The sequence below is a fragment of the Taudactylus pleione genome, unplaced genomic scaffold (genome assembly GCF_031769625.1).
Source record: "Taudactylus pleione unplaced genomic scaffold, aTauple2 ptg000333l, whole genome shotgun sequence".
In the NCBI taxonomy this organism is placed as follows: Eukaryota; Metazoa; Chordata; class Amphibia; order Anura; family Myobatrachidae; genus Taudactylus; species Taudactylus pleione.
The window spans coordinates 10482796-10508307 of record NW_028284734.1 but is presented as its reverse complement, the minus strand read 5'-3'; the positions used below and the strand labels follow the sequence as shown (position 1 = coordinate 10508307).

The 25512-nt window shown below is 40.5% G+C and overlaps 1 protein-coding gene and 1 pseudogene across 2 annotated transcripts in view; one reads left to right on the top strand and one right to left on the bottom strand.

Annotated features, from left to right (window-relative positions):
- Window positions 1-25512, bottom strand: part of MSH3 (mutS homolog 3) — a 324355-nt gene that overhangs the window by 13967 nt on the left and 284876 nt on the right. For both annotated transcript variants that reach the window (XM_088443712.1, XM_088443713.1), the window contains exon 21: window positions 4827-5013. In XM_088443712.1, coding sequence (XP_088299838.1) covers window positions 4827-5013 — 187 coding nt within the window. The remainder of the gene's footprint in view (window positions 1-4826; window positions 5014-25512) is intronic.
- Window positions 13786-13904, top strand: LOC148509045 (5S ribosomal RNA; annotated as a pseudogene).

The window sequence follows — 25512 nt, the reverse complement described above, 5'->3', positions numbered from 1 at the left end:
TTGACCTGTGTGATTGTACTGCAATGATCTAGGTATGGGAGGTACATTTTACCTGTGTGATTGTACTGCAATGATCTAGGTATGGGAGGTACATTTTACCTGTGTGATTGTACTGCAATGATCTAGGTATGCGAGGTACATTTTACCTGTATACTTGCAATTTAATGATTATAGAATATGAGGTACATTTTACCTGTTTTATTGTAATGTTATAATCTTGGCATGTGAGGTTCGTTTTACCTGTATTTATTGCAAAGGCATTTTGATAGGAGGGGGCTCGTGTGCAGGCTCCGATTGGGCCCCCTCCTCTCCAGCATCTCAGTAGACTCTGGCATTGTGCCAAAGTCTACTGCGCATGAGCAGGTCTCCGGGAACATGGCGCCCGCGCCACTTTCACAGGACATCCCTACTGTGCATGCGTGAATCACCAGGGAAATGGCCGCGGTGGGCATTTTACCAGTGATTTCTGCTGAGCTGCAGCCAGCACCGGGCTGACGGAGAGGCGAATATATTTAATTAGGTGCAGGGTATACAGTGTATGGGCCCCCCCAGGACACAGGGGCCCATGTGCACCACACACCGAGCACCTATTATAAATATGCCCCTGATTTATTGTATTGTTATGATCTTGGCCTATGAGGTCCGTTTACATATGTAATTGTTCTATAATGATCTTGGTATGTGATTTACATTTTATCTGTTTTATTGTACTGTATGCTAAAGCTATTACTGTCAATATTTTGTTAGTCTGCCTTAAAGTGATGTTCCACTGAATCCCCATTGGACCTTGAGATTTATTAATTCTGTAGCAGAACAAAATATGTAACATTGAAATATTTAGAAAACACCACCACATGTATATTGATAACTGGAATAAATAATTACTATACAAAATTATTAGGGATTATTTCTTTAGAGACAGTCAATAATAAATTGCACTGTTAACCAAAAAAGTACATAAGTCTGACGTTTTAAAATGTATTTAAAAATCAAGCAGGCTACCATAGAGTCACACAATGCCAGACAATGCAAATAAGGGCAAACATTGAAAAAAAGGGATGTAGTTAGCAGACCAGCCGACGGCGTGCCGCCGGTCTGCATCCCGATGGTGGAAGCCCGACATGGGACTTAAGATAGGCGTCGAAATACTGACGCCTATCTTATCCCTATGCCGGAATGCAGACAGACGCCAGTCCGAACGAGGCAAGTCTTAGCTGTTCGTCGCGGGGGGGGGGGGGGAGCGTTCGGTTTAGGTAGCATAGCGGGGTTAGCGTTAGATTTTTTTTTTGCGGGGGGGTTATGCACCCCATGGGGGTAAGAGGTAGGAACGAAGGGGGGAGACTTAGGTTTAGGAACTAACGGGGAGGGTTAGGATTAGGGTGCAGGGTGGGGAGGATTAGGGTTAGGCTACAAGAAGGGAGGGTTAGGGTTAAGGAGAGAAGGGGGGATACCGGCCATCGGGATGCCACTGTCAGTATTTTGACAGGAGGCATCCCGACTGCCGGTATTACAATACCCATTCCAAAAAAATTAGGGGTATTGGTATTTTTAGTTCTGGATACAGAACTTGAAATTGAGAATAGTGACAATGTATCTGCATATTCCTTTATTGAGTCCATGAAAGAGGAAAGCTCTGTAATAAGTTTCTACAGTTCATAAGAGGCAATGCTTCATCGTACTTCATTTATTGTTATATATCATACGATTCCTTAATTGAAACATTTTTCACACCGTGCTTTTGATCCGGGTTAATGGTTATTGCTGGGTAAGCCCGACTCTTGTCTTGGTGCGAAAGGGTCAACTGAGGATACGGGTTCCGGTACTGAGACCCTGGTCATTACCAGGTTTATTCCTGGGACCGACCCACATATGCTACGGTGTGAAATGATTGACACGGGTCACGCTATAAGGAGATAATTGGCTTAATTAGCATGGAGGTGTCATTGTACACGTCACTTGGTTGTAGACAGTGCTTGCGGCGTGGTAGGGTCTACCTCAAGCGCTGCGTGCTGCACCGATGGCTCTGATTAATCATACACTTCCTGTGGATGAAGTGTGTTAAGAAAGAAAAGTGGGCGTCTTTAGACAGGCGTGCGTTCGCTCTGCCATCGCTCTCTAAGACATAGAGGGCGTCCTTACAGCAGACAGTGCGATCGCTGCATTTGCCTACCCGGCCCCTTTTGGCTGTGAGAGAGCAAGCTTAGCGTCCGGGTCTGAATCAAGCCCAGTGTTCCTTAATCTGGATCGGGACCCAGGATATAGCTGTGAAAAGTGGTATAACTAAGTTTTTTTTTTTTCTTCAATATTAAATTTTTATTGAAATTATGCAGTTAAGAGTAGGGAATAGGTAATAAAATAAAAAGGGTAAGAGAGGGACAGGGGAAGTATACACATTCTAGAAACATTATTATATAGAGAATCCCAGTAAAATAAAAGAACAGCGTAGTATATTGCCAACAATACTCATCCAAATATAGAAAAAAAGCAATAATATGTAAGACGACAGAGAAAAAAAAAAGAGAATATATATATATATATATATATAGTATACGGTGTATGTTCTAACAAAAAGGTTTAGAGCTGAGACCTAGAGTAAGTTAGGAGCTTCACTCAAACAGTAATTAAGGAGGTGAGGAAATCCCTCCCTGTGTCTCGGGTGATTTCGTCACCTAACACTCGCTCCATGGTGGGTTGGATGCCGAGGATGAATATAAGGATCCTGCTGTTTCAAACTCATAGTTAGATTGGACAGTGTTGTTAATTACATCTATATTCAAGACAGAGGGAGAGCGCCAATGTTGGGCTAATAGAAATTTTGTTGTGCTTAGAATATGCCCCACTATGTAAAGATCATTAACAGGGAGAACTCCACGATAAACATGAAACATGGCTAACAAAGGGCAGGGGGTTAGACGAATACCGAGAACTTTGGAAATAAGAGGAAAAACTGACGTCCACAGGTTAGAAATTGCTGGACAGGACCAGAAAATATGAACGAGAGAACCTACAAACCCACAGTTCCGCCAACATAGATTGGAGAGTCATGGCCACCTAGTACGTAACACAGGTGTTAAATATAGACGGTGTATAAGTTTGTAAAATTGTTCTATATGAGATATACATTTAGATAAACGAAAACATGTCTGAAAACCTAGTGCCAAACCTCTATAACTAAGTTTTAACTGTATGTACACAAGCTCAGACATTTGTATCTGAACTCTCTTTTTTCCCACACTTTATAGGGTCAAGGTCAATTGAAATAGGTGGGAGTTGAGTCGTTCGTGCCGTACTCACATCGAACTCTCAGCGCGAATTGCATTTTCAGTTCCAGAATCACATTGCTGTTTCTGTGGGAATCCATGGTTTTTTTTGTGTGCACTTTCCTGAGCAGGTGAAATGTGAGGTGTGATGGGATGTTCGGGAAAATAATACTCCGCTTTGGACATCACCACCTTACCCGGACAGATTCATCGGTCTCTGGCACACATCAGCGGCTTCACAGCACAGACTGGTAGAACTGTGCATAGCTAGCCCTGCATAATAATTACGGCTGATATACCGAATGTCCGGAACCAGAGTACACGGGTGGCTCTGCTGCACACTGCAGCCGCACACTACCAATTCATATGCTGCGGCAAGTGGAATACACATCGTCCAGATGACTGCACAAGATTCTACTCATTCGGGTCTAATTAACCATTTTAAAAGGTATTTAGGTATTTTGTCCTATATCAAGTACTCTTTGAGCCCTACAATATCAGTAGACTGCGCTAATTTGAACAGGGTTATATGGGGTATATGAATACCAGGATAACACAAATATACACCAGCCTCAATTGATCCAGACCAGGTGTTTTTTATTCATATTTCTGTAATGCTGCATTATCTGTTTTTTTAGATTTTATTTTCATAGTTTCATTTTGTGTGTCAGTTTTATAAGTAGGTGTCCAGATTGCGTACGTACACACAGTGATATTTCTTTCCAGAGTGTACTTAAGTTTCTGCAACATTCAGGTATCAATTGCTACATTGTGTGTTATATTGTAAACACAAAGTGTCCTGTGTACACTCATCTGTGGTTTCTCTCATAGAGTATGAGATTTTAATGGAGATTATTGGGACATATCCAAATATCCAGACCTAGTTGAGCGATGTTTTTATAAGATATACATTCCTTGTTTGCATGTGATTTTATATTGGTAAATTAGTAGGAATAAAATATATAAGTATTTTATTATACATAGTCTATGTCTTATTGAAAATAATACTATTCAATACTCCGATCCAGCACTGATATTCCATTTGTTATATAATTAATAAAGATTCAACTTTTTAAACATTGTAAACTAAACACAATCACTTCCCTTGTTTGCTGGACTGAATGTACTTCGCTTCTTGGCTATATTTTCTCTAATCAATTTAGAGTGCCAGCCAATTCAATTTCCTAATACATAGGAGAGCCCCAAACAAGGAATTTCTTTTGTATAGCCTCTGTCAGATTAGAACACTGGAGCTCTCATCTAATTAATGTTCAGTACTGCAATTATCCAATAAACTACAGCACTGGTGAAGTCTTACAAGTTATGCAGGGACAGAAATAGCTGTTCTTGTTGCACTGTGGAGCTGTGGTACAGCAACTGACATACTTCATATTATACAAAACTACTACGGACTAATCCTTTATCTTAAAAAGTCAAATCAAAGAGAATTAAAATCCACTGTGTACAGAGTCAAATAATATCACTAGACGTATAAAACAATAATTATAAAGAATTATTGCTAACAAGCCCGAAATGACCCGCTGTGAAATTGTTCTGAAAACTTACATCTTTTATAATGTATTCCAGCGTTGCATACGCAATTGCGATACCATCATGCGTACTGGTGCCCCTGCCCAGTTCATCCAATATGACCAGAGACCGAGGGCTGGCTTGCTTTAATATCTCCGACGTCTCGGACAGCTCTTCCATAAAAGTGCTTCTCCCTTTATAAATATTATCTGCAGCTCCCATTCTGTAACATAAAAAAATAGAACATCTATAGAAACTAAATATCAATTAAAGCAGAGCTAAAACACATCTTTATGACTATATTCCATAAAACTCTATATTTACTCTACTATGAAGCTGCCAAACGAGGAAAACTCAACCATTTTCTTCGATGATCAATAATAATGAATTGCAAATATTGTTTCACAAGTTTCTGCTGGGCAACATTTGAAAAACAAATACTGGATGCAGCATTCCGCCATCAGATTATCAGGCAGAGTATGTATGTATGCTTGCATGTATAAGTTTACTAGGTGGTACAAAATATTACAAACACCTTACAGCAGAAACAGTGAAATTGGGAAGAACAAAACCTCAAATATGATAGTACAATAGCTATATGGCTCCAACCCAGAAGAGCGTGCTCTCTAATGACGTGCTAATCACAAAATGTGCAGTCTTCATTAAGAGCAACAACATATAAAGGACGATGCCACAGAGTTTGAGATCTGGTAGGAAGTATGGAGTCAGGTCAGGAGGGATGGCGCACCTAAAGTATGGAGAGAAAAGTTGTTCTTTTTTTCTTTTAATATATTATTTAAATAATTTCATGCATAACAGACAGGAAACTATGGTCAAAACTAAAAGTAATACAGGTGATAGAGAAAAACTGATTGCCATGCCACCATAGCTGGAATATTATACAACAAAAAGTGAGACACGCAAGATCAGGGACATGGGGACCCAGGTGGGAAGAGTAGGAGAGGAACAACTTAAAGTTCATCCACAAGAACCAGTAACAGAGAAAACAGAACTCCGGTCTGGTTGTGGGTATGTAGCTGCCACCACCAAACTCTTACCATCGGTGTTTGGAACCGCTTCTTACATACACCGAGGCTCCTACCGACGGCACCTGGAACCGATTCTGCCGTGTATGTGTCGACGAGCTGTGGCCACACCTCCTGATTGATGTTGGCTGATACCCACTGACCTCTCGCAATGGACCAGGCTCTGCACGGTAGTTGGCAGAGGGCTTGAGCTTGGAGACGCTGGGCTCATTCCAGAACAGCCGGAGAATGGAATAGCGTTTGGCGCAATTCTGTTGTCGCAGGACTCAGATGCAGTTGTTGTATAGACAAATATGTTTATTGCTCAATAGTCTTAAAAAAGACTCTTCCCCTCAGCTTTAAAGGGGTCAGCAAACAGAGATGTTACAGCAGTTCTTGATGTCCAAAAAGGCTTGCAGGCCTTTCTCTTATCCTACTCCAATACACATTACCACAGGGAGTAATTCCGCCCTGTGGTTTGTGCTGTCCACATGCACGTTTAACATTGTCCCGTATGGATAGTGGGGAGTGGTCACTCCCCTGTGCCTGAGCCCACCAGGTGTTTTAGTCGCCACCCACGAGTCGGCTCATCTAGGGTTAGGGGGAAGTTCCCCTCCAAAACTTACTTCCAGGAATCTGCTAAGGGGCCTGCCACCTCTGCCTGAATCTGAGCTCCAGAGGTGGGCAAGCAGGTCCTCGGGCAGGGTTTCAGGGCCCTGGAGGGGAAAGCTCTTTGGAGCTTCCTGAAAATAATTAGCTGGCTGCCTTGGCCAGCTTCCTATGCACCTCCTCATACCGCTTTCAAGCATGAGGATGCATAGGAGAGCAGTTTATTTCGCTGGAAGGGGCTGGAGGATCCAGCAGCGCACTGAGGACTCTGGATACCCTAGTCTTCCAGAAAAATCAAAGGTAAGTGCACTTTACATTTTAAAATACATACAGGCACATTGGAAATACATTATATGTTATTATACATGTATACACTAACCCTGTACCAAGCATCAGGCTGTTACACACTGCAGCCCAGGATCTGCTGTCCTGGCTCAGTGCTGCACATACCATTTAAATACATTTATATATTTATTTTATACTTTACTGTGCGCTGGGCTTTTGACTATTTTACCGCTGGTGGCAACGGGAGATACTCTCCCGGTCCCCAGCGCACTTGCACCAGCCAGGCCCTCCTTTTGCCGTTCTGGGATACCAGGACTCAGTGCTCCTGACCTTCAGCATGCAGCTATCTCAGTCATCTCCTCGGTGCAGCGCACCGGGGGTTAACTGCTGTCCACGCTGCACTGTAGTGCTGGGAGCCAAGCTCCCACACCCCAGCGCTATCTAGGGCTGCACAGGGAGCTGGCTAGATACTTGTCCCGGCTGCAGCGGTTTCCAGCCGTCCTGGAGCGGTCCCCTGCAGTCAGCTTACAGCCCCGCAGTGTAGCTGGGGCGCTGGGAGCTAATCTCCCGGTCCCAAGCATGGAGCACTCAGTGGCGCCCCCCCCCCCCCCCCCCCAACAAGGGTGAGGCCCATGGCTGCAGACTCCAGGAACTGAAGAGATGGTGATATAGTTGGCAGTGAAGAGGTGGGGATAGGAGGAGACACGAGAAGGATGAAAGACAATAAGTTTAGTATTTGAGATAGTAAGGTTGAAAAAGCGCTTAGAGGAAATAATGGACAGACAGTGTGACATATGAGAGGACGGAAAGGGAACGGTTGGATAGAACTGATAGTCAGCAAAATCGATAGAAGATTACAAAGCTGAGGTTTGTGACTTTAGAGAATAATAAAAATATGAAAATGTAGAAAAATTCAGAAAACCCATAAAACTAATTTATTCTTCAATGTTCAAAATAAATATAATATAAAATTAGGATCGCTGGTTATAACTATATCAAGTGGAAATGCTAGTTCACGCCCGTTTTGACCTTTAAGCACGCCTGCGTTCGAATTCCACTCCCCCGTTTACAAGCACCTTCCCCTGTTACCACCCACATACGCCTCATTCTGTCACTCAAAATAGCAGGCACTCGCTATATAGCGTACAAACGATTTTCGGCCGCACTGACTGGTTCGCGCATGCGTACTAAAAACTGTACGCATGCGCAGATGTGCGAACATAGCTCAGAACGAGCGTACGGCCGCTAGCGAGCGGCTCTGAATGAGGGCCAAAGTCCGTTGTAAACTTTGGAGTTGAAATTACAGTTGCTCAATTTAGATATGAAACCAAGCTAACGGAACTCGAGCGGCTCATCAGAGGCTGATACAGGCATTAATCAGTCCCTCCAGTATCTCAGGGATAAAGGAGAAAACACAAATCAAAGAGCGATTCCCTGAGCAGATGTATAAGCTGCATTTCCAAAATGGGCGTTTGCAAAAGAACCATAATGATGTCCGAGCCACACTGACACAGTGATCAACTGTAAAAGCTATTTCCTCCTGACACGTTTTTGTGCTCTCCCCACTCTTGTCAAAGGAACAGAAGGAAATCCACCTTTGAGTTACAACTTTCCACAGTAACTGGGTTTATCCTTCAAATGTAATTTTATACTACTGGGACCAATCTGGCCTGCTTTGTCTGTTTATTTCATCTGCATCCAATTCAATCTCCTAGCCCAATTAGATACAGGGCTTTTTCCACCTGTATAGTTTCAGCAAACCTACTGATCTCCTTATGTCTCATTTATGTCAATGCCATCTTGTTGTACTAGATGGAAATGCTTTGCCCACCTGTATCTTTCTGCCATCTTACTACCTAACTAGGGTTGCTTTTTGGTTTTTATTGGTATACAATATCATCTACTAGTATAAAAAACTACACTATAAGTCCGTCATAAAAACAGATATTTGATCTATGAAACACCTCACAAAAACAAAACACCTACTGTAATACTTATTTGGGGCTGCGCTTTTTTGTCTGCTTCATTTGTGTCCATCTCCCAATAGCAATAAGGCTAAACACAGGCTTGAGTCAAGATATTTGATGTATCAAATGTGTTTACCTCCTGTAAAATGTCTATGTAATATTTAATAAATACTAATGTAGAAACTAAACACATATTGACATAATTTTATGAGGTTTTTTTGCCTCAAATTTTCACCAAGTTTACATTTTAGAAAACTTCCAAAACTAAACCCACCTGGTTTTGCAATAATAAAATAAACTACAAAAAAAATTGAAAAAATTATTTTGGAAGCAAATCAAATGGTGGGTCACTCATCCCAATTAATGTTACAAGCTGTTATTGAAAGCACCTTTGGATTGACCTCCTCTAAAAATAGAGGCCCACAACTGCTGCAAATAGCCAGGAGGCTTTTTGCAATATGCTCCTGAAGTATTGCAATATGCCCAGTTCATGTCTAAAGAGTTATGCACAACTGGCATAATTCATTCAGAGATCCTTTGGGTTAGGTGGTACAACAAAGTTAAACATTGGCTATTTTAGCATAAAAGAAATTGAATAAATGGATATGGTTGTCTAAGATGCCAGTGTCAAAACAGAGGGTGGGGAGAGCAGGGTTGATCGGGCTCGATGTTCTCATTTCTGGTGGATGAAATGCAAACAGGAAGTCCATAGACCACTTCAGGAGACATGGAACACAACCTGCATTCCAAAAGCGTGTCTTCCAAAGATGCTGCCCTGGCGATTAAGACATACGACTAAACACAGGAATGATGGAAGTGTTGCAGCCACATCCCTTGAGAGTGAGATAGAATTTGTAGTATCTGAATACATACCAAATTTAAATCACCTGAAACACTTTTCTGAATGATCAGAGAGGCCTCAGCTGTAAATTGTTTGGCTTGGAAACACGTGGAATAAAGTGGTAACTGTGAAATGAATCAATAAACGAGTGTATCCGTGCCTTAAGGGTAGTACGGATGTAGAATTTAGCCCGGTTCCCTTCAACTGCTTTGAAATCACAGCTGCAAAGCCTGTCACAACAGCCAACGTGAGCCTCAGAGGACCATACTTCTCACTACCAGAGAAAGCTATTTAGTTTTAATATCTGCAGGCAAAACTCTCTAACATTAAATTTTTATTTTTATTTGATCTTCCAAACTGAATTCACTGTAGTCTGGATTGGAGGATTAGTAGTGTTGAAAACTGCTAAGGCATACATGACAATCCTTCTCTTTAACTTCTAAACTACAGTACCAAGAACATTTCCTTATAAACTGACAGCAGCACTATAGTGAGAGAATAATGGCAGTAAACTGCAGACAGGTTGATGGGCGCCAGGAAGTAGCAATGGAGTGAAGTCACCAGTCAGTAGTTCTATTTAAACATGTCACTTATTTGGAAGTAATAATTACATAGGGTATTTCCACATGTCTTACATGTTATGCATAAACTTTAAACCTACTGTATATATTTATTTCAAGAAAGTTCTCACTCATCAAATGTTTTGTATGTTTACATAATACAGGGTGCTTCACTTGCTACTGGCCCCAAAGTTTTTCTTATAACTTTTAAAGTAATCAATGTAATTTAGTGAAATGTGACACAGACATACCCTGGTCTATGAGAAACATGAGGAAGTCATAGCAAGTGTTGAAATTGTTCGCCATTAGCATCCAGGCCAGCTGTACACGCATGCGGGAAGTGAAGTCCAGCTGTTCACCCCCCTAGTCAGCAGCGCAGTCCAAAATTCAAATAGAGAAGCCACACCAACTGCCAGTGAGGATATACTGTCACCAGTGAGGGTGGCAGTTGGTGTGGTTCCCCTATTTGAATTTTGGACTATGCTGCAGCCCCACCTTTGGAGCCACCAGTGCTAGTCAGTAGGTATTCCTGCTTCTGACAGCGGTGTTGTGTCCTGAGGCGACCACAGTGTCTGTGTGTTACGCGCTGATATGGACCTTTATCGAATCAGTTTTCCAGTACATCTAGACAATAAATACGAGTTGTTCAGCTGTGTAACGGTTCATATCAGCACGTAACACACAGACGCGGGGTGGGGCTGTGTCAAATTTCACTAAATTACATCAATTACTTTAAAAGTTATTAGAAAAACTTTGGGGCCAATAGCGAATGAAACACCCTGTATTATTATAAATAGACACAATTAAACATAATTGCATGTACAGGACTCAAAGGGATGATTTAAACAGAGGTTCTGTTGTAGTCTATCAGGTTATGTTTCTGCATGATGTGTAGTTTATGATATATTTTTTCTTGTACCTTATAGAGGTGTGAAAAAATATTACAAAAGTTATCATTACAGTAATTGTAGTCTTGTTTATAAACATAATGCAGGTCATTGGCAGTTAAGCCTCCTAATTGTGAAGTTTTGTGTTATGGCAAACTAGAATGGAAATTCGACACAAAAAATATAACTTACTTAACCAGTTGATGAGAACAAAAAATTGGCCATCGACATATGGTCAATTTGTCCTTGTGATCTCACAAGAAGCATGATAGTTTGAATAAAATAGCTCCACCTCTTTCCTACATCATGAACAATTAAAACAAAACACAACAGCTATGACTTTAGCCATTGGATGGCAGTAGAATTACATTAAACACATACAAGCTCTTAAAATAAAATAACCAATTATAGCTAGTAAAAGGTCAGAGGTCAAGGATTTCATTGATATGGGCAAGAAACAATGAAAAAGTTCTGAGACAGTCAATACAACAATATTATTGTATTTAGAAGCATATAACGCATTTCAGTTCTTAAAATAGAACCAAAAAGTTATTTAATATATATACTGTATATGTATTCGCACTATATATGCCTCCCTCCTCCTACAAGACCTATACTGGCTTCCCTACCACTACAGAACTCAATTCAAGCTTTCACACTCACTTAGAAAGCCCTAACCCAATCCTCTCCCTTTTGAAGTATATAAACATGAAATATACAGACAACTTGATGACACTTATGCAGGCAGTACAAAATAGTGGACAAACCTGTAGCACCATTGATATACACAATATCCAAAATTCATAAATCTCTTTCAGCACCACCGGGACAGCCAATAATACCTGCAAGAGAATCTTATTCAGTACGATCTCCAAATACTTGGATTTCTTTGTACAACCTTTAATTGAGCTTGAGCCCACCCTTTTGAAGGACAACAGAACCTTTGCTTGGGAAACTACATAATCTACAGAACCTTCCACTCAAACTACTGCTATGTACCATAGATGTCAACTCATTGAACACCAGCATTCCACACCAACAAGGATTAAGGTACATGGAACAATTTTTAACATCCAATCCACACTATGATTCGTCCAGATTTTAGTTTTTTTATTTAGCTTCTTGAAAAACAATTACTTTCTTTTGGACAATCAATTTTTTATCCAAAAGAAGGGGTGTGCGATGGGATCACACATAGCACCGTCGTTTGCGAACATTTATATGTTTTTTGTTGAGAAGGAACTGTTTTTACACAACTCGGAATTTAGCCCATGGTTTATTTTTCAGTCGGTACATTGATGATATTTTAGTTTTATGGTCTGGTACGGAAGAATAATTTATCATGACAATGGAGAATGTCAATCTAGCACATAACCACATTAAACTCACATATGAATAGAGTTACAGCTCAGTTCATTACCTAGATGTGGTTATTGGCTGGTCTGGCACTAATTTCATCACCATGATATATATGACAAGCCAAAGGACTGTAACACATTGTTACACACCAAGAGTCATCACCCTATTGCTTTGAAGAAGAGTCTTTCATACTCTCAATTTCTTCGAGTGACCAGGATTACAATTTACATATCTAGTGCTACTAGTGAAATTGACATGATGCTAAAGTTTGTGGATCGTGGGTACTCATGGAAGGATCTTCTAGCAGCAAAAAACAGAGCGTTACAGAACCTACTCCATCCAAATAATGCATCCAAAACGAAGGACTAAAAGACAACAGTTTTGTTTGTGAATCAAAACAATGTAGCCAGTAATCTCATTAACAACACATCAAAGAAATTATGGCCCATCATCAATACGGATAACTCTCTTAAATCTCTAAAAGAATTCTAAGATCATGATGGGATATAAATGAGGTAAAAATTTGAAGGACTGGTGGGTGCATCATAATGTAGTGAATCGCACCCCCAATATAGATCAGCACTTTCTCTCTAAGAAACCGTGGTGTTATCGGTGCATTGGCTGCAGCTATATGGAAACCGGTCCGGATGTGGTGTACCCCCACTCTGGCAAATGCATTCCCATTAAACACACTTTGACGTGCACAAGCAGATTTATCATATATATTATTCGTTGCCCATGTGGATTGGCCTACAGCGGGTAGACCACCTGCACAGCACACATTTGGATGACACAGCATCGCACAGCCATTAGACAGGCGTTGGAAGGAAAGGACAGTGATCAACCTGTCGCAAGACACTTTAAACAATATCGGCACTCATTAGCCACATTAAGCTTTAAACTCATTGATCATATACCAGCTTCCAAAAGAGAAGGAGATAGAGACAAACGACTACTTCATCTGGAGACTTTTTGGATACATAAGATGAACACTGTATCCCCATATGGTTTGAATGAACAGTTATCTTTTTCTTGCTTTTTATAGAGTAATATAATAAGTTCTTTGGCTCAGTCCTTAAAAAAACATTTTTCCCTTTTTTTCCTTTTGTTTTTAGTTTATGTTTGCACTAGTTGGACATACATGAATATTGGCTCACCATAATTTTTTAATTTTCTCAGAATTTTGAACCATAATTGATGGTTAAATTATATAAGATAGTCATTACTGTACATCTGTTTTTCATTAGTTTTTGCCAATTTTGGATTTTATTCTTTTGTTTTTATTCTCCTTTTCATTCGGTTTTGTCTCCATTATTGTATTCGCTTTTTCGTCTTTTCCACACATCACTTTTTTACATAGTTGTGTGGGCTATAATATAGCCACACAGAGTGGGCTAATCTCATTGAATGATAGATGGTCATATTCGACAACAGTGCAACATAGGTGTCTTGACATACCTGTTTGTACTGTCAGACCACACTGGTCACGCCTGAATCCGTTTGATCTTAGAAGCTAAGCAGTGTGTGGCCTGGTTAGTACTTGGATGGGAGACCACCTTGGAATACCAGGTGCAGTACAAGGTTGATGTCCCTATGTATAAGTGGTCGTGTCTGTCTTTTTGAAATTTTTTATATATACACTTTTCAGTAGACATATCTGGCCACCCACATGATACACCATATAAAAGTGGTCTAATCCTTATATTTCATGGGTATTTGCTTCATCGCACCATCCATGGATTTTTTTTGCGTGGGCTATGTTTTTAGTCCCAACACTGCATATGGATTTTGATTGTAAAAATATGGTATTGTTGTGGTAGTACATCACTTAAGGGAGGTGCAAATTCCATCAGCATATGATTGTTTTTGGTTCTTTATCTCCCACTCATGTATTTATTATAGTATTTCCCTCTGTAAAAACTTTTTTTCCCCCATCTTTTTTATCTTCTGTCATTGTTTCTACACTAGGTGTTTCCCTTTTTTTTCTTTCATACAGGTAATTTATCCTGTATTTTTTCCTATATCCCCCACTCCCTCACTTTATTTACATCTCATATTATGTTTATGCTATTTTGTAATGGCATGTGTGTGTACATTATTTGGCTGTTCCACACATGATGCCACATAACACCTGATGCCTGTCATGCAGGCAGTGACTGTCACATTCAGGGTATCGGTGCATCGGCTGACGCCGCATGTGATGACGTCTTTGCTTTTGCGCCTGTCCTGCCCTGATGACATCACGCGGCTGGCGGGAGGACATGGACTGCATCATTCTAAGTGGATTATCTCTGGTATATAGGTATGTATTCACTTTGTTTCCATTGTTCTTGATAAAAGTCATTTAGACTGAAACGTTGAACAAGGACACTGTACTGTCTGATGTCTTTCTTTAGAGGACCTGTGAGCGCCGCAGTTGTTTGCTTTGATATATATAACAAATGTAAACATAAGTTCCTAACAAGGATCCTATGGAATCTATTGACTGGCTCTCTATGAGTGACATGTGGTGGTGATACTCCAGGAACATGGGACCAGCTATACTTTAGCTACTGTTTGGAAGCGGATTTAAAACCCCATGTATTAAAAAAATAATTTTAAATGTATTTGTAATCAATGTGTGAAGAAATCCCTTAAAATTAAACTACTAAACATTACTAGGTCATTAGTAATGACCTCCGGGAATGCCAGTTCTCCACAACAACTGTCTTAACATTTCCAATCAACACTAATATCACATTAGTAAAATTAAACAAAACATAAAAACTTGATTCATTGGTAGGGACGTGGATGTTTTCACCGTCATCACAGAAGGTGCATTTCCAGTGTTTGAGTGGTTAGGTTGCAGGATGCTTTACTTGGGAGGAGTGGTAATATTACATTTTTAAACAAGATTTCAAAATGGATTGGATGCCTCTGTTAAGGAACAGCATCTGTGACTTTAATTAGTAAAGGCATTAATGGGCGTTAACAATAGGTCCAAATGAAATTAATGGAAAGGTCTTATTGTGGTTTTTGTCACTGCCTTCCTTTGGATCAACACATCTAGAATTTGATGGTTACAGTTTAGGGACTTTTTTTTTTAATCAAGCACGATGAAGATCCAGTAGACGTATCATGGGCAAATGCAGGGGGGGTTTCCGGTTGCTCCTCAGCCCACACAATGACCACAACAGAAATACTATATAATACAATTTTACTAGTGCTGCATGTTCTTCTCAGTATCACAAATGAAATAATCAGCACCACCTGTGGATCTTTTAACATGTGTCAGTCAGTAGTAAATACACCTGTGCACTAACTAGGAGATCTGGGAAACATGCACTGTTAGAAATGCACTGCTATAGACCATCAATAGGGTTACTTATTAATACTGTATAATAATACACTATCCAATGCATAACGAGATGAGACCAATATGTACATAAATGTCCAGGGCAGTACCAGGTTCTTCTGCTGCTCCCCCAAACTCCTGGACTTGCTCCAGTGCTCTGGAATGGAGCCCACATCTGAAATGGTAACATTCATCTCAGGCAGGATGGCCCTACTGCCACATTTTATGGCTTACTGTGATCGCTGGTCCTGTATATGCTGGAAATAAGACACACAATACACTTTGTATGATGTATATTAAAGCTGGTTAAGTGCTAATTATGTCCTCTTCATGGCAGGCCACGCGCGCCCTAAAATCAAGCATTTGGAAACTCCCCTCTAGAAATCCTGCATTGCCAGTGCGTATAATGTAAAAGATATAGCCTCATATTGCACATGGTTTTACATAAGGTCTCAGTGATGTCAATAGTAGGGCTCCCAACATTAATGTGAAAACACAACTGGGATACCCATGTGACCAAGATGCTTGTTCATGCTGTACTATTTTTTTTACATCCCAAATCAGGCAAATTAAACTTTTCTCACATATTCTTTTAATTTGCCTACATTAAAGGCCTGAATTTTGGGAAAATAAGTTTTTATATGATAGATTTTGGTTGAAAATAAGGGACGGTCCTGGAAAAACTGGGACATCATCAGTGGCTTATGGGGAACTGGTAGGCTAAATTTATAAAGACTGATTCAGTCCACAACATGGTTACTTCATCACTGTGTGTGAGCAACTTATGTAGTGTTAGTTTAAGTGGGCCCAGGGCCGATTCTACTATTAGGCAGCTTTATGTAGCTGCCTAAGGGCATCGGCATCTGAGGGGGCAGCACTGAGGCTGCTAGCATAATTATAAGGATGTCTCTCAAAGGGACATGCTTATTTTACTTAACACTGCAGACATGTCACAGTCTGACATGTGTGATGCAGCATAGCCCCGCCCCCTTCCCTGTCTGCATGGTGACTGCTCCTTTTTCTCGGGATCAACCACCAATGTACTGCTGTCTATCTGTCCCTTCTCCCGCCCCTCCCAGGGCTCTGCCCTCTCCCTAAGTCACTGCCCATTCCTGATTCTATCATCTGATTCCAACCCAGCCAACTCCATGGGATGAAAATGGAAATATAGAGACCACAAACTCCTGCAATAAAAAGTATCTGTGGAGGGATGGGTGGCTTTTAGTGTTGGGGTGTATATGCATGCATAGGTCTCTGGGAAAATGGTGTGGCGGCGCAAATTGAAGGGAATATGCCTGCTTTGCCATTTTTCTTGGTAAAGTAAACATTGAAGATATATGGGCGCAGGGTGTGCGATGTGGGCCCTTTGTGTATATACTATGTGTGTGTACACCCTGCACCGGCCCTGAGCACAGCGGCATAGTGGGTAGCATTACTGTCTTACAGCAATGAGATCATGAGTTCAATTCCCTATCATGGCCTTCTGTGTAGAGTTTGCATGGGTTCCCTGTTTAGGTGTGGGTTTTCTCACAGTGGTCCAGGTCCCTCACTCACTCCAAAAACATTAATATGGTAGGTTCATTGGCTTCTGACAAAATTAACAATAGTATGTATCTGTGTAAGGGCGCTTAATGTGGCAGGGGATGACATTCTATGTACAGCCATGACCAAAAGTTTTGAGAAGTATTGGTTTTCACAAAGTCTGCTGCTTCAGTTTTTATGATGGTAATTTGCATACACTCCAGAATGTCATGAAGAGTGATCAGATGAATTGCAATTAATTGCAAAGTCTCTCTTTGCCATTACAATGAACTTAATATCAAAAACAACATTTCCACTGCATTTCAGCCTTGCCACAAAAGGACCAGCTAACATCATGTCAGTGATTCTTTTGTTAACACAGGTGAGTGTGTTGAAGAGGACAAGGCTGGAGATCACTCTATCATGCTGATTGAGTTAGAATAACAGACTGGAAGCTTTAAAAGGAGGGTGGAGTTTGAAATCATTGTTCTTCCTTTGTCAACCATGGTCACCTGCAAGGAAACACGTGCAGTCATCATTGCTTTGCACAAAAAGGGCTTCACAGGCAAGGATATTACTGCTAGTAAGATTGCACCTAAATCAACCATTTATTGGATCATCAAGACCTTCAAGGAGAGAGGTTCAATAGTTGTGAATAAGGCTTCAGGGCGCCCAAGAACGTCCAGCAAGCGCCAGGAGTGTCTCTTAAAGTTGATTCAGCTGCGGGATCAGGGCACCACCAGTGCAGAGCTTGCTCAGGAATGGCAGCAAGCAGGTGTGAGTGCATCTTCACTATAGTGAGGTGAAGACTTTTGGAGGATGGCCTTGTGTCAAGAAAAACATCAGGGACAGACTGATATTCTGCAAAAAGTACAGGGTTGGAGTGCTGAGGACTGGGATAAAGTTATTTTCCCTGATGAATCCCCATTCAGATTGTTTGGGGCATCTGGAAAAACGCTTGTCCGAAGGAAAGATGAGCGCTACCATCAGTCCTGTGTCATGCCAACAGTAAAACATCCTGAGACCATTCATGTGTGTGGTTGCTTCTCAGTTAAGGGAGTGGGCTCACTCACAATTTTAGCTAAGAACACAGCCATGAATAAAGAATGGGACCAAAGCATCCTCCAAGAACAACTTCTCCCAACCATCCAAGAACAGTTTGCTGATGAACAATGCCTTTTCCAGCATGATGGAGCACCTAATTACACATCACACAGTGAATGTCAATGATCGTGTTTCACCTCTTACAAATGCAAAATTATTGGATCAACTACTCAAGAGATACAATGAAAAAAACTGCATGTTCTTCAGTTACTATCTGCAGCTTTGTTTGGCAGAATGTCCTTCTGCTATTTTTGAATATATGCCATTCTATTGGAAAACCAAAAGTGATGGATTACAATGAAAACACAATTGCCATGTATCTAAGATATAGAAGTATGCATATAAAATCACTAAATTGCATAGTACAATAATAACTAGTGAATAGATATGAGGTCTTCTAATTTGCATGAAAGAATCCAAAACTTAGTGTAATGCTACTTTAATTTTTTTACAGCATTTTAGTATGCCAGTTCTTGTGTGCCTTATGTTCCAAATAGTTTAGCCAATGTTACAGGGATGTATTATTATATATTAACTAGAGATTGTTGAATCATTCTGTGTGTCAACTGCCCGTAAACTTGCTGTAGAGGCCGCCGGTGACTCACATCTCAACTAGATGGGCACATGTAAATGCCCACCAAGTAGTGACATCAGTCACAACACATAGGGCCGATGATTGGCAAGTGTGTATGCACTTACCAATCGTCCGATAGGATGGTGGATTGGCCGGAGGACCGATTTGTCGTCCTAGTGTGTACCCAGCTTAAGAGAAAACACAGTAACTGCTATTGGCTCATTGTCAGGAAGCGGCCTGGGATCGGCAGCTACTCACCTCCGTGCCGGCGTTCTTTGGCTTAGGTGTTCAGTCGCGGGAGTAGAGGTGAGTGGTGACTGAGCACTCTCCCCGGGGTCTGCTAGGGCTTCTTGCATGCGTCCTGGTTCCTGTGGTGGCGGGCATGGGCTCAGCCATGTTGGTCCATATCACCTGACTAGTCTCTCACAATGGTAGAAGTGCGGTCACTCAGCTGATCTCCTGATCCAATGACCAACTACCTAAGGGTATTTAGTCTGACTCCAGGAACAGGAAATTGCTGTTCAACTTTGCTTTCCCAGTGACTATGATGCCAGTATTTGTTTAAGGCTCTAGGTCTCTAGGTTACTTTCATAGCGTATCACACAGCTAGTCCGCGTCTGACTCTTTAGTACTATTGGAGTCAGCTCGCGTCTTCATTACCAGTGCCATCCCGAGCATACCGCACCTGGATTTCTAGTGGCTTACTTTCGTTTAACCTCAAGTTTCGCTTCAGTTAACCCTCTTTTGTTTACCCACCTCTGGCTCATTTACCAGTTTCCTGTGTCTCCTCCTGTACCATTCCCAAGCACTAGTTTCAGTAGCTTTTCCTGCGTCTGAGTTCCCTGCACAGTTATTTGTATTCCGTGACTGGATCTACAGAGTATCTATACAGTACCCTACGTCTGGGTTCACTGTACACCCAGTGTCTCTCTGTGTCTGGAATACTGAGCTTTCATTACACTATCCTGCGTCAAGGTCTTTCGAGTTATCCAAGGCATCCGGTATCTGATCTTCCCATACTAATTTTGTACTGGTCCGTGCTTGAATCTCCTGTGTCTCTTCCTGGTGCATGCTACCTCTGAATCACCTGCAACGTTCATAGAGCATACCAGCACATCATTCCACTCATTGTATTAGAGTCATTCCCAAGTCTCCTTATCACTGCAAAGCACCTAACCAGAGGGCCGCAACCTACTCACTCGGTGTGGTGAAGCCCAAATCCCAATAGGAGGGGATTTGGGTTTCGGCACACCGAGTGAGTGAAGACCACCGAGTGGGTTAGACTCCTCGCCTCTGGTTAGGACTAGCCAACACCTGAGTTTGACCTTTATTGAGGACACTAGTACTGTCACGCCTCTAGCTGTCTCCTAGCCATCCTGACCCCCCAGACCCCCGTTGCTCCTCAGAGGAATTCCTTGTACCAGAACGTGACACTCCTTAAGTATTGTGGACACGGTTCCTGGGGCTATCGGCACATCGTGGTTCTAGATTAGTACTAGTATATATTTATCCTCCATGTGATTCTTGATCATGACAACAGCCATACCATTTACACAAAAGACTTACATTTCCAAACATATCAACTGGAGGACTGATGCCATTATGGTGTGACATTGTTGTTAACGGTTTCTGAAGTTTTATTAGTCCCAGTGACTGGATTATCTTACTAAGGATTCTTTTATAAACATTATTCCTGCTGAGAGGTGCTTATATATTCTTTATATTTAAGTATGATTTGTTCTTATCCCAGTTAGTGTGTACTTACTGCATATGTATTAAAATATCAATTTTATGTGGTCAAGGCATTATCTTATTTTTAGTGAAGTCAGCTATGTTTTTCTTTTTCTTTGCAGTATTTTGATCTGCTGTATTGACGAGACCCTCACTATTAAGGAGTGTCAAATTATTCAACTTTCAAATTTAAAAAATGATGGGTGTTAAAAAGTTGCAATATAGTTTGAGAATACCAAATGTGTTTTGGATATTTTAATAATGTTTTATATTTGCTTGGTAAATAAGTACATGAAAAAGAAGGAGTTTAGTACACTGTTGTGAAATTTCCATTCATTTTAATATTGTCTTTCTAAATTCTTGTTTTGATAAAATGTGAAAGTGTGTAAAAGTCACTAATAATGATTGATAAAAGTTCAGTTACATTATTATTGATATACTGTATTTTTCCTTTTTGTGTTTCACAGATTCAACAATTTCTCTCATTCAATTACAATGTCTTCTAACAAGAGAAGAAGACAATCTTCATTCATTCATATGAGCAACCTCATCGGAAGTAGCAGAGAATTCTTGCCATCTGAGCTCCCAACTCTGCGAGACATTCCAAGATATGGACTGCTGTTAAGAGAACAAAGTGATGAACATGTCAGAAACTATCCAGGAACTAGTGTTGCAAAGGACATTTATCCTAAAGTGCTTGAGAAGTGGGAACGAGCAAACTGTCTTTTTGTCACGCCAATTCGAAATTCATGGGTCACAATAAACAAGATACAAAGTAGCAGGAAGCAAGCAAAAAACATATTTCTTGGAAGAGGAAAGCTTGATGTGAAAGAGGCGTTCACTTCAAAACTTGACTAGCTTTTTGACATTCTCAGTTGCAAGTATGACATCTTTTATTCACATGAGAAATGTGAGGATTACCATTAGAGGACAAGAAGTAAGTAGACTGCTAATGTTCAAGAATGAATCAAAACAAGATTTGATGAAACTTGTTTAAATAATATTTAGTGTTCTTTTATGGAAATTGGAATAATTATAATGTTTCATGTAAAAATAACTGAAAATAAGTGTACATTTTTTGTCATTGCCTGAAGATTAAAAAAAAAACCATTAAATAAATTTTAAGAAATTTACATACTTGTTATTAAAACCTAGATTTACCAAGCAAGATGTGGTCAAATCACAAAAATAATGGCAGATTTGAATTCCTCCTACCAAAAAACATATTTTTAGATCATATTTTTAGACCCCCTCATTGAAGACATTTGCAAACATCAGATTTCAACATTTTAGGTGACACACCCTACTCCAATATGCAGTCTCTTTTGCCGAGGTCTTACTTTGGATATTTTCAGAGGAATTATCGTTTAACCTGTTTTATGTGGAAAATAAATTTTAGACTCTCCGTACATAATTAGTGGGGATGTAGTAGGGGGATGCCGGCAGTCTGATTACCGGTGCCGAAATCCAACAGGTGGGATCCCGGTACCAGTAGCCCAACCGCAGGCATCCCGAAGGCAAGTATCAAGGTGTTAGGGGGAGGTTAGAGTTAGTTAGCGGGGTTAGGGTTAGGCACAGGGTAGGGCGTGTTAGAATTCGGGTGCAGGGAGGGGGAGGTTAGGTTTAGGCACTGGGGATGGGGTGTTAGGTTTAGGGTGCAGTGAAGGGGGAGGTTAGTTTTAGGCACTGGGGGGGAGGGAGAGGTTAGGGTTAGGCACCGGGGAGGGTTGGTTAGGGTAGGGGTTAGAAAAATACTTACTGTTATTTCCTATGGGTGTCGGGATGCTGCTGTTGGTATTGACCATTTTTCATAACCAACCCAATCAGTGTACTTTCAACATTTTGAGGACTAATGATTTTTACATATCATTGGGGAGCAATTATATTATAGTTTCCTTCTGTCAAATAGGTTACAGTACAAAGGCCTGGTGAGGCTAGGAGTTATCCAACATGGCCTTAAAAAATAAACAAAAGTAATTGAACATGGAGTATAAATGCTTGATTGAACACCAGCTTATAATACAGCTTTCAGTTAAAAGAAAACAAACGCATGACCTTTACAATAGCCTTTGTAAGAGGAGAAAATAATTAGCGGAAAGTTCTGGCATGCAGGTTTCTGCTTGTTGCCTAAATTCCAATTAAATCTATCATTCAAAATCGTACAAGGTAAAAACTATAATTTTATCTGCACTCTCAACGCCTTCATTTGGAGCACATTCTAAAAAGACAATTTAACACATTCTATAATAAAATGGCAGTATAAAAGTAGCTGTTAAAAATGTATAAGCCAGTTATTAAACAAGTAATCACCATTAAATAAGATGGAACTGCTGAGACTTGCGAAGAGATGCTCCACTGCCAATATATACTGTAGTTCTAAATACTAGTTCCCCATTAGGCAGACAATAAAAGTACAGGGGATGCAAGCAAACAACTAATGAAAGGGGGTTACAAAATTCCATTGGGAAGATTTAAATATTTATAAAATCATCTATCCAATTTTAAATTGTGTATACCCAAATTGTCCAACATAAACATATAATATAAACATGAGAATAAAATATAGTACAAGCAAAGTCTACTACAGATTTGTTTATATTCTATTTTTATAGTAACAAATACTATTTTACTGCATATTATTTTTCAAAACAAACACATTTAGTTTACTTTAAAGTTATTAAAAAAATAGCTTCTCTACATGTATAGAAAAATGTTGTACTATTTATACTTATGCATCCAAATATTTTTACAGGATCCTATCATTATTATATTAATAAAGTGAATACAAAATGCACTGAAACTACAGGTTTCTCTGGAAATAATAAACATTTTCTCTCATATAATATATATATATATATATATATACCCAGTCCAGATTACCGGCACTCCTGTTGTGTGAGCAAAAAGATTCCTTGCTGCGGTGCTCTCCCTGAGGATGGACGTCCCCCGTATGTATAAATTTCCAAAAAAGAGGCACTCTCAGGCTTAATAAGGTTTAAAAAAAAACTAATGCTTTATTGCAGTAGCGCATCTACGTTTCGGGGTGCATTCCCCGTCATCAGGACAGGGAATGCACCCCCGAAACGTAGATGCGCTAATGCAATAAAGCATTAGTTTTTTTTTAAAGCTTATTCAGCCTGTGAGTGCCTCTTTTTTGGAAATTTATATATATATATATATATATATATATATATATATATATAAAAATCACAGCTAAGTTAAATATCCTAAAATGAAAGAAAGGTATAAAATAGTGCAACACCATCAGTTATATACATATTGCGTATTTAACTTGCTTTAATGATGCTAGTAACCAGCTAATAAAGCGAATCATGATTTTAATTCAAAAGTTTACTGGACAGCTGGTTGAATACAATACAAAACATACAAATGTGAAGGGCATTGACGCTGCTGTAAAAGATCTTTATATCCACATACTTAAAAAAATTAAATAAAATAGAAAAATTAACTGAAAAATACAGAGCTGAATAGTCTAAATTTGAAACAGAAAACAATATACAATGGTTAATTAAACACTGTCTCCATATATATATATATATATGAATCAAATATGCTTTGATTCAGAAAAAAACATCAAAGTGATTATATCAACATATGTTCATCTATATGAATAATTGCACGTGGTCCAATTACCATATGAATACACACTGCTATTAGAGATCGTTATGACCAGCACATTTATCACAAATATCTGTCTCTCAATCAAAGAAGCACTGTGAATTAAACTGCAATAACGCATTAAGTACATACTGAAAACACCATGCAAGTGTACAAAATAGCATTCTCTTAGAGTACTTTTTGAATCAAGCGATACTAGGGAAAACATGGAAAGTCAGCATATGCACTTGTGTATTAAGCAAATATACCTGCAAACGCAGACCCAATAGATATTCTGAGTAAGCCTGTGTAGTGCCAGGTGATATGTGACAGATTCCCAATATATACATTTCTGTCAAGGGGTGGGATATATTAGGCAGTAAGTGAACACTGAGCTCTTGAAGCTCATGAGCCGGAAGAAGGAAAAATGAGCTACCATAAGGATTTGAGCGGCTTTGATAAGGGCCAAATTGTGATGGCTGGACTGGGTAAGTGCCATCTCCAAAACTGCAGGTCTTGTGGGGTGTTCCTTACCGGTATGCTGTGGGTAGTAGCTTCCAAAAGTAGTCCAAGGAAGGACAACCGGTGAACAGACGAAAGGGTCAATGATGAATGTGAAGAGTGAAGGCTAGCCTGCCTGGTCCTATCCCACAGAACAGATACAAATTGCTGAAAAAGTTAATGCTGACTATGAGAGAAAGGCGTCAGAACACACAGTGGGGTAGATGTATGATAGCGGCACTTACCGTGCCGCTATAACAGTTCCCGCTTTGCCTCTTTACCTAACACTTCCCGCTTTGCCTCTTTACCGAGGCGAAGCAGGAAGCACTACCGATGAGATGCAAGAACATCTCATCGGCTGGAGTGGGGGAGCGTTAACTCCCCCCTCCGGCGCTACCTGCTAGAGACAGCAGCGGATCAGCCTAGTGCTGATGCGCTGTGTCTCTGTCCCGGCCAGCTCCACTGATCATGCGCGGGATCTCGCAAGTATCGCGAGATCCCAGCGTGCAGCCAGGAGCCGGCAGCAGCTAGCCTATCCCCCCTGCTGTGGGGATAGGCTAGCGCCAGGCTGTAGCTGTCGATAACGTCAGCTACAGCCGGTCGAACGGTCATGCGGTATGACCGTTCGTACATGGCCCTGCTGCTCGGCGCTGCTATCTTGCAGATAGCAGCGCCAATAATGACAGGGGCGCATTGCACCCCTGTCATTTACCGCCCAGACCCCCGATCATACATCGGGGAGAAGCGGTATCAGCGCACATAACGTGTGCTGATACCACTTCTGGGCTTCATACATCTACCCCAGT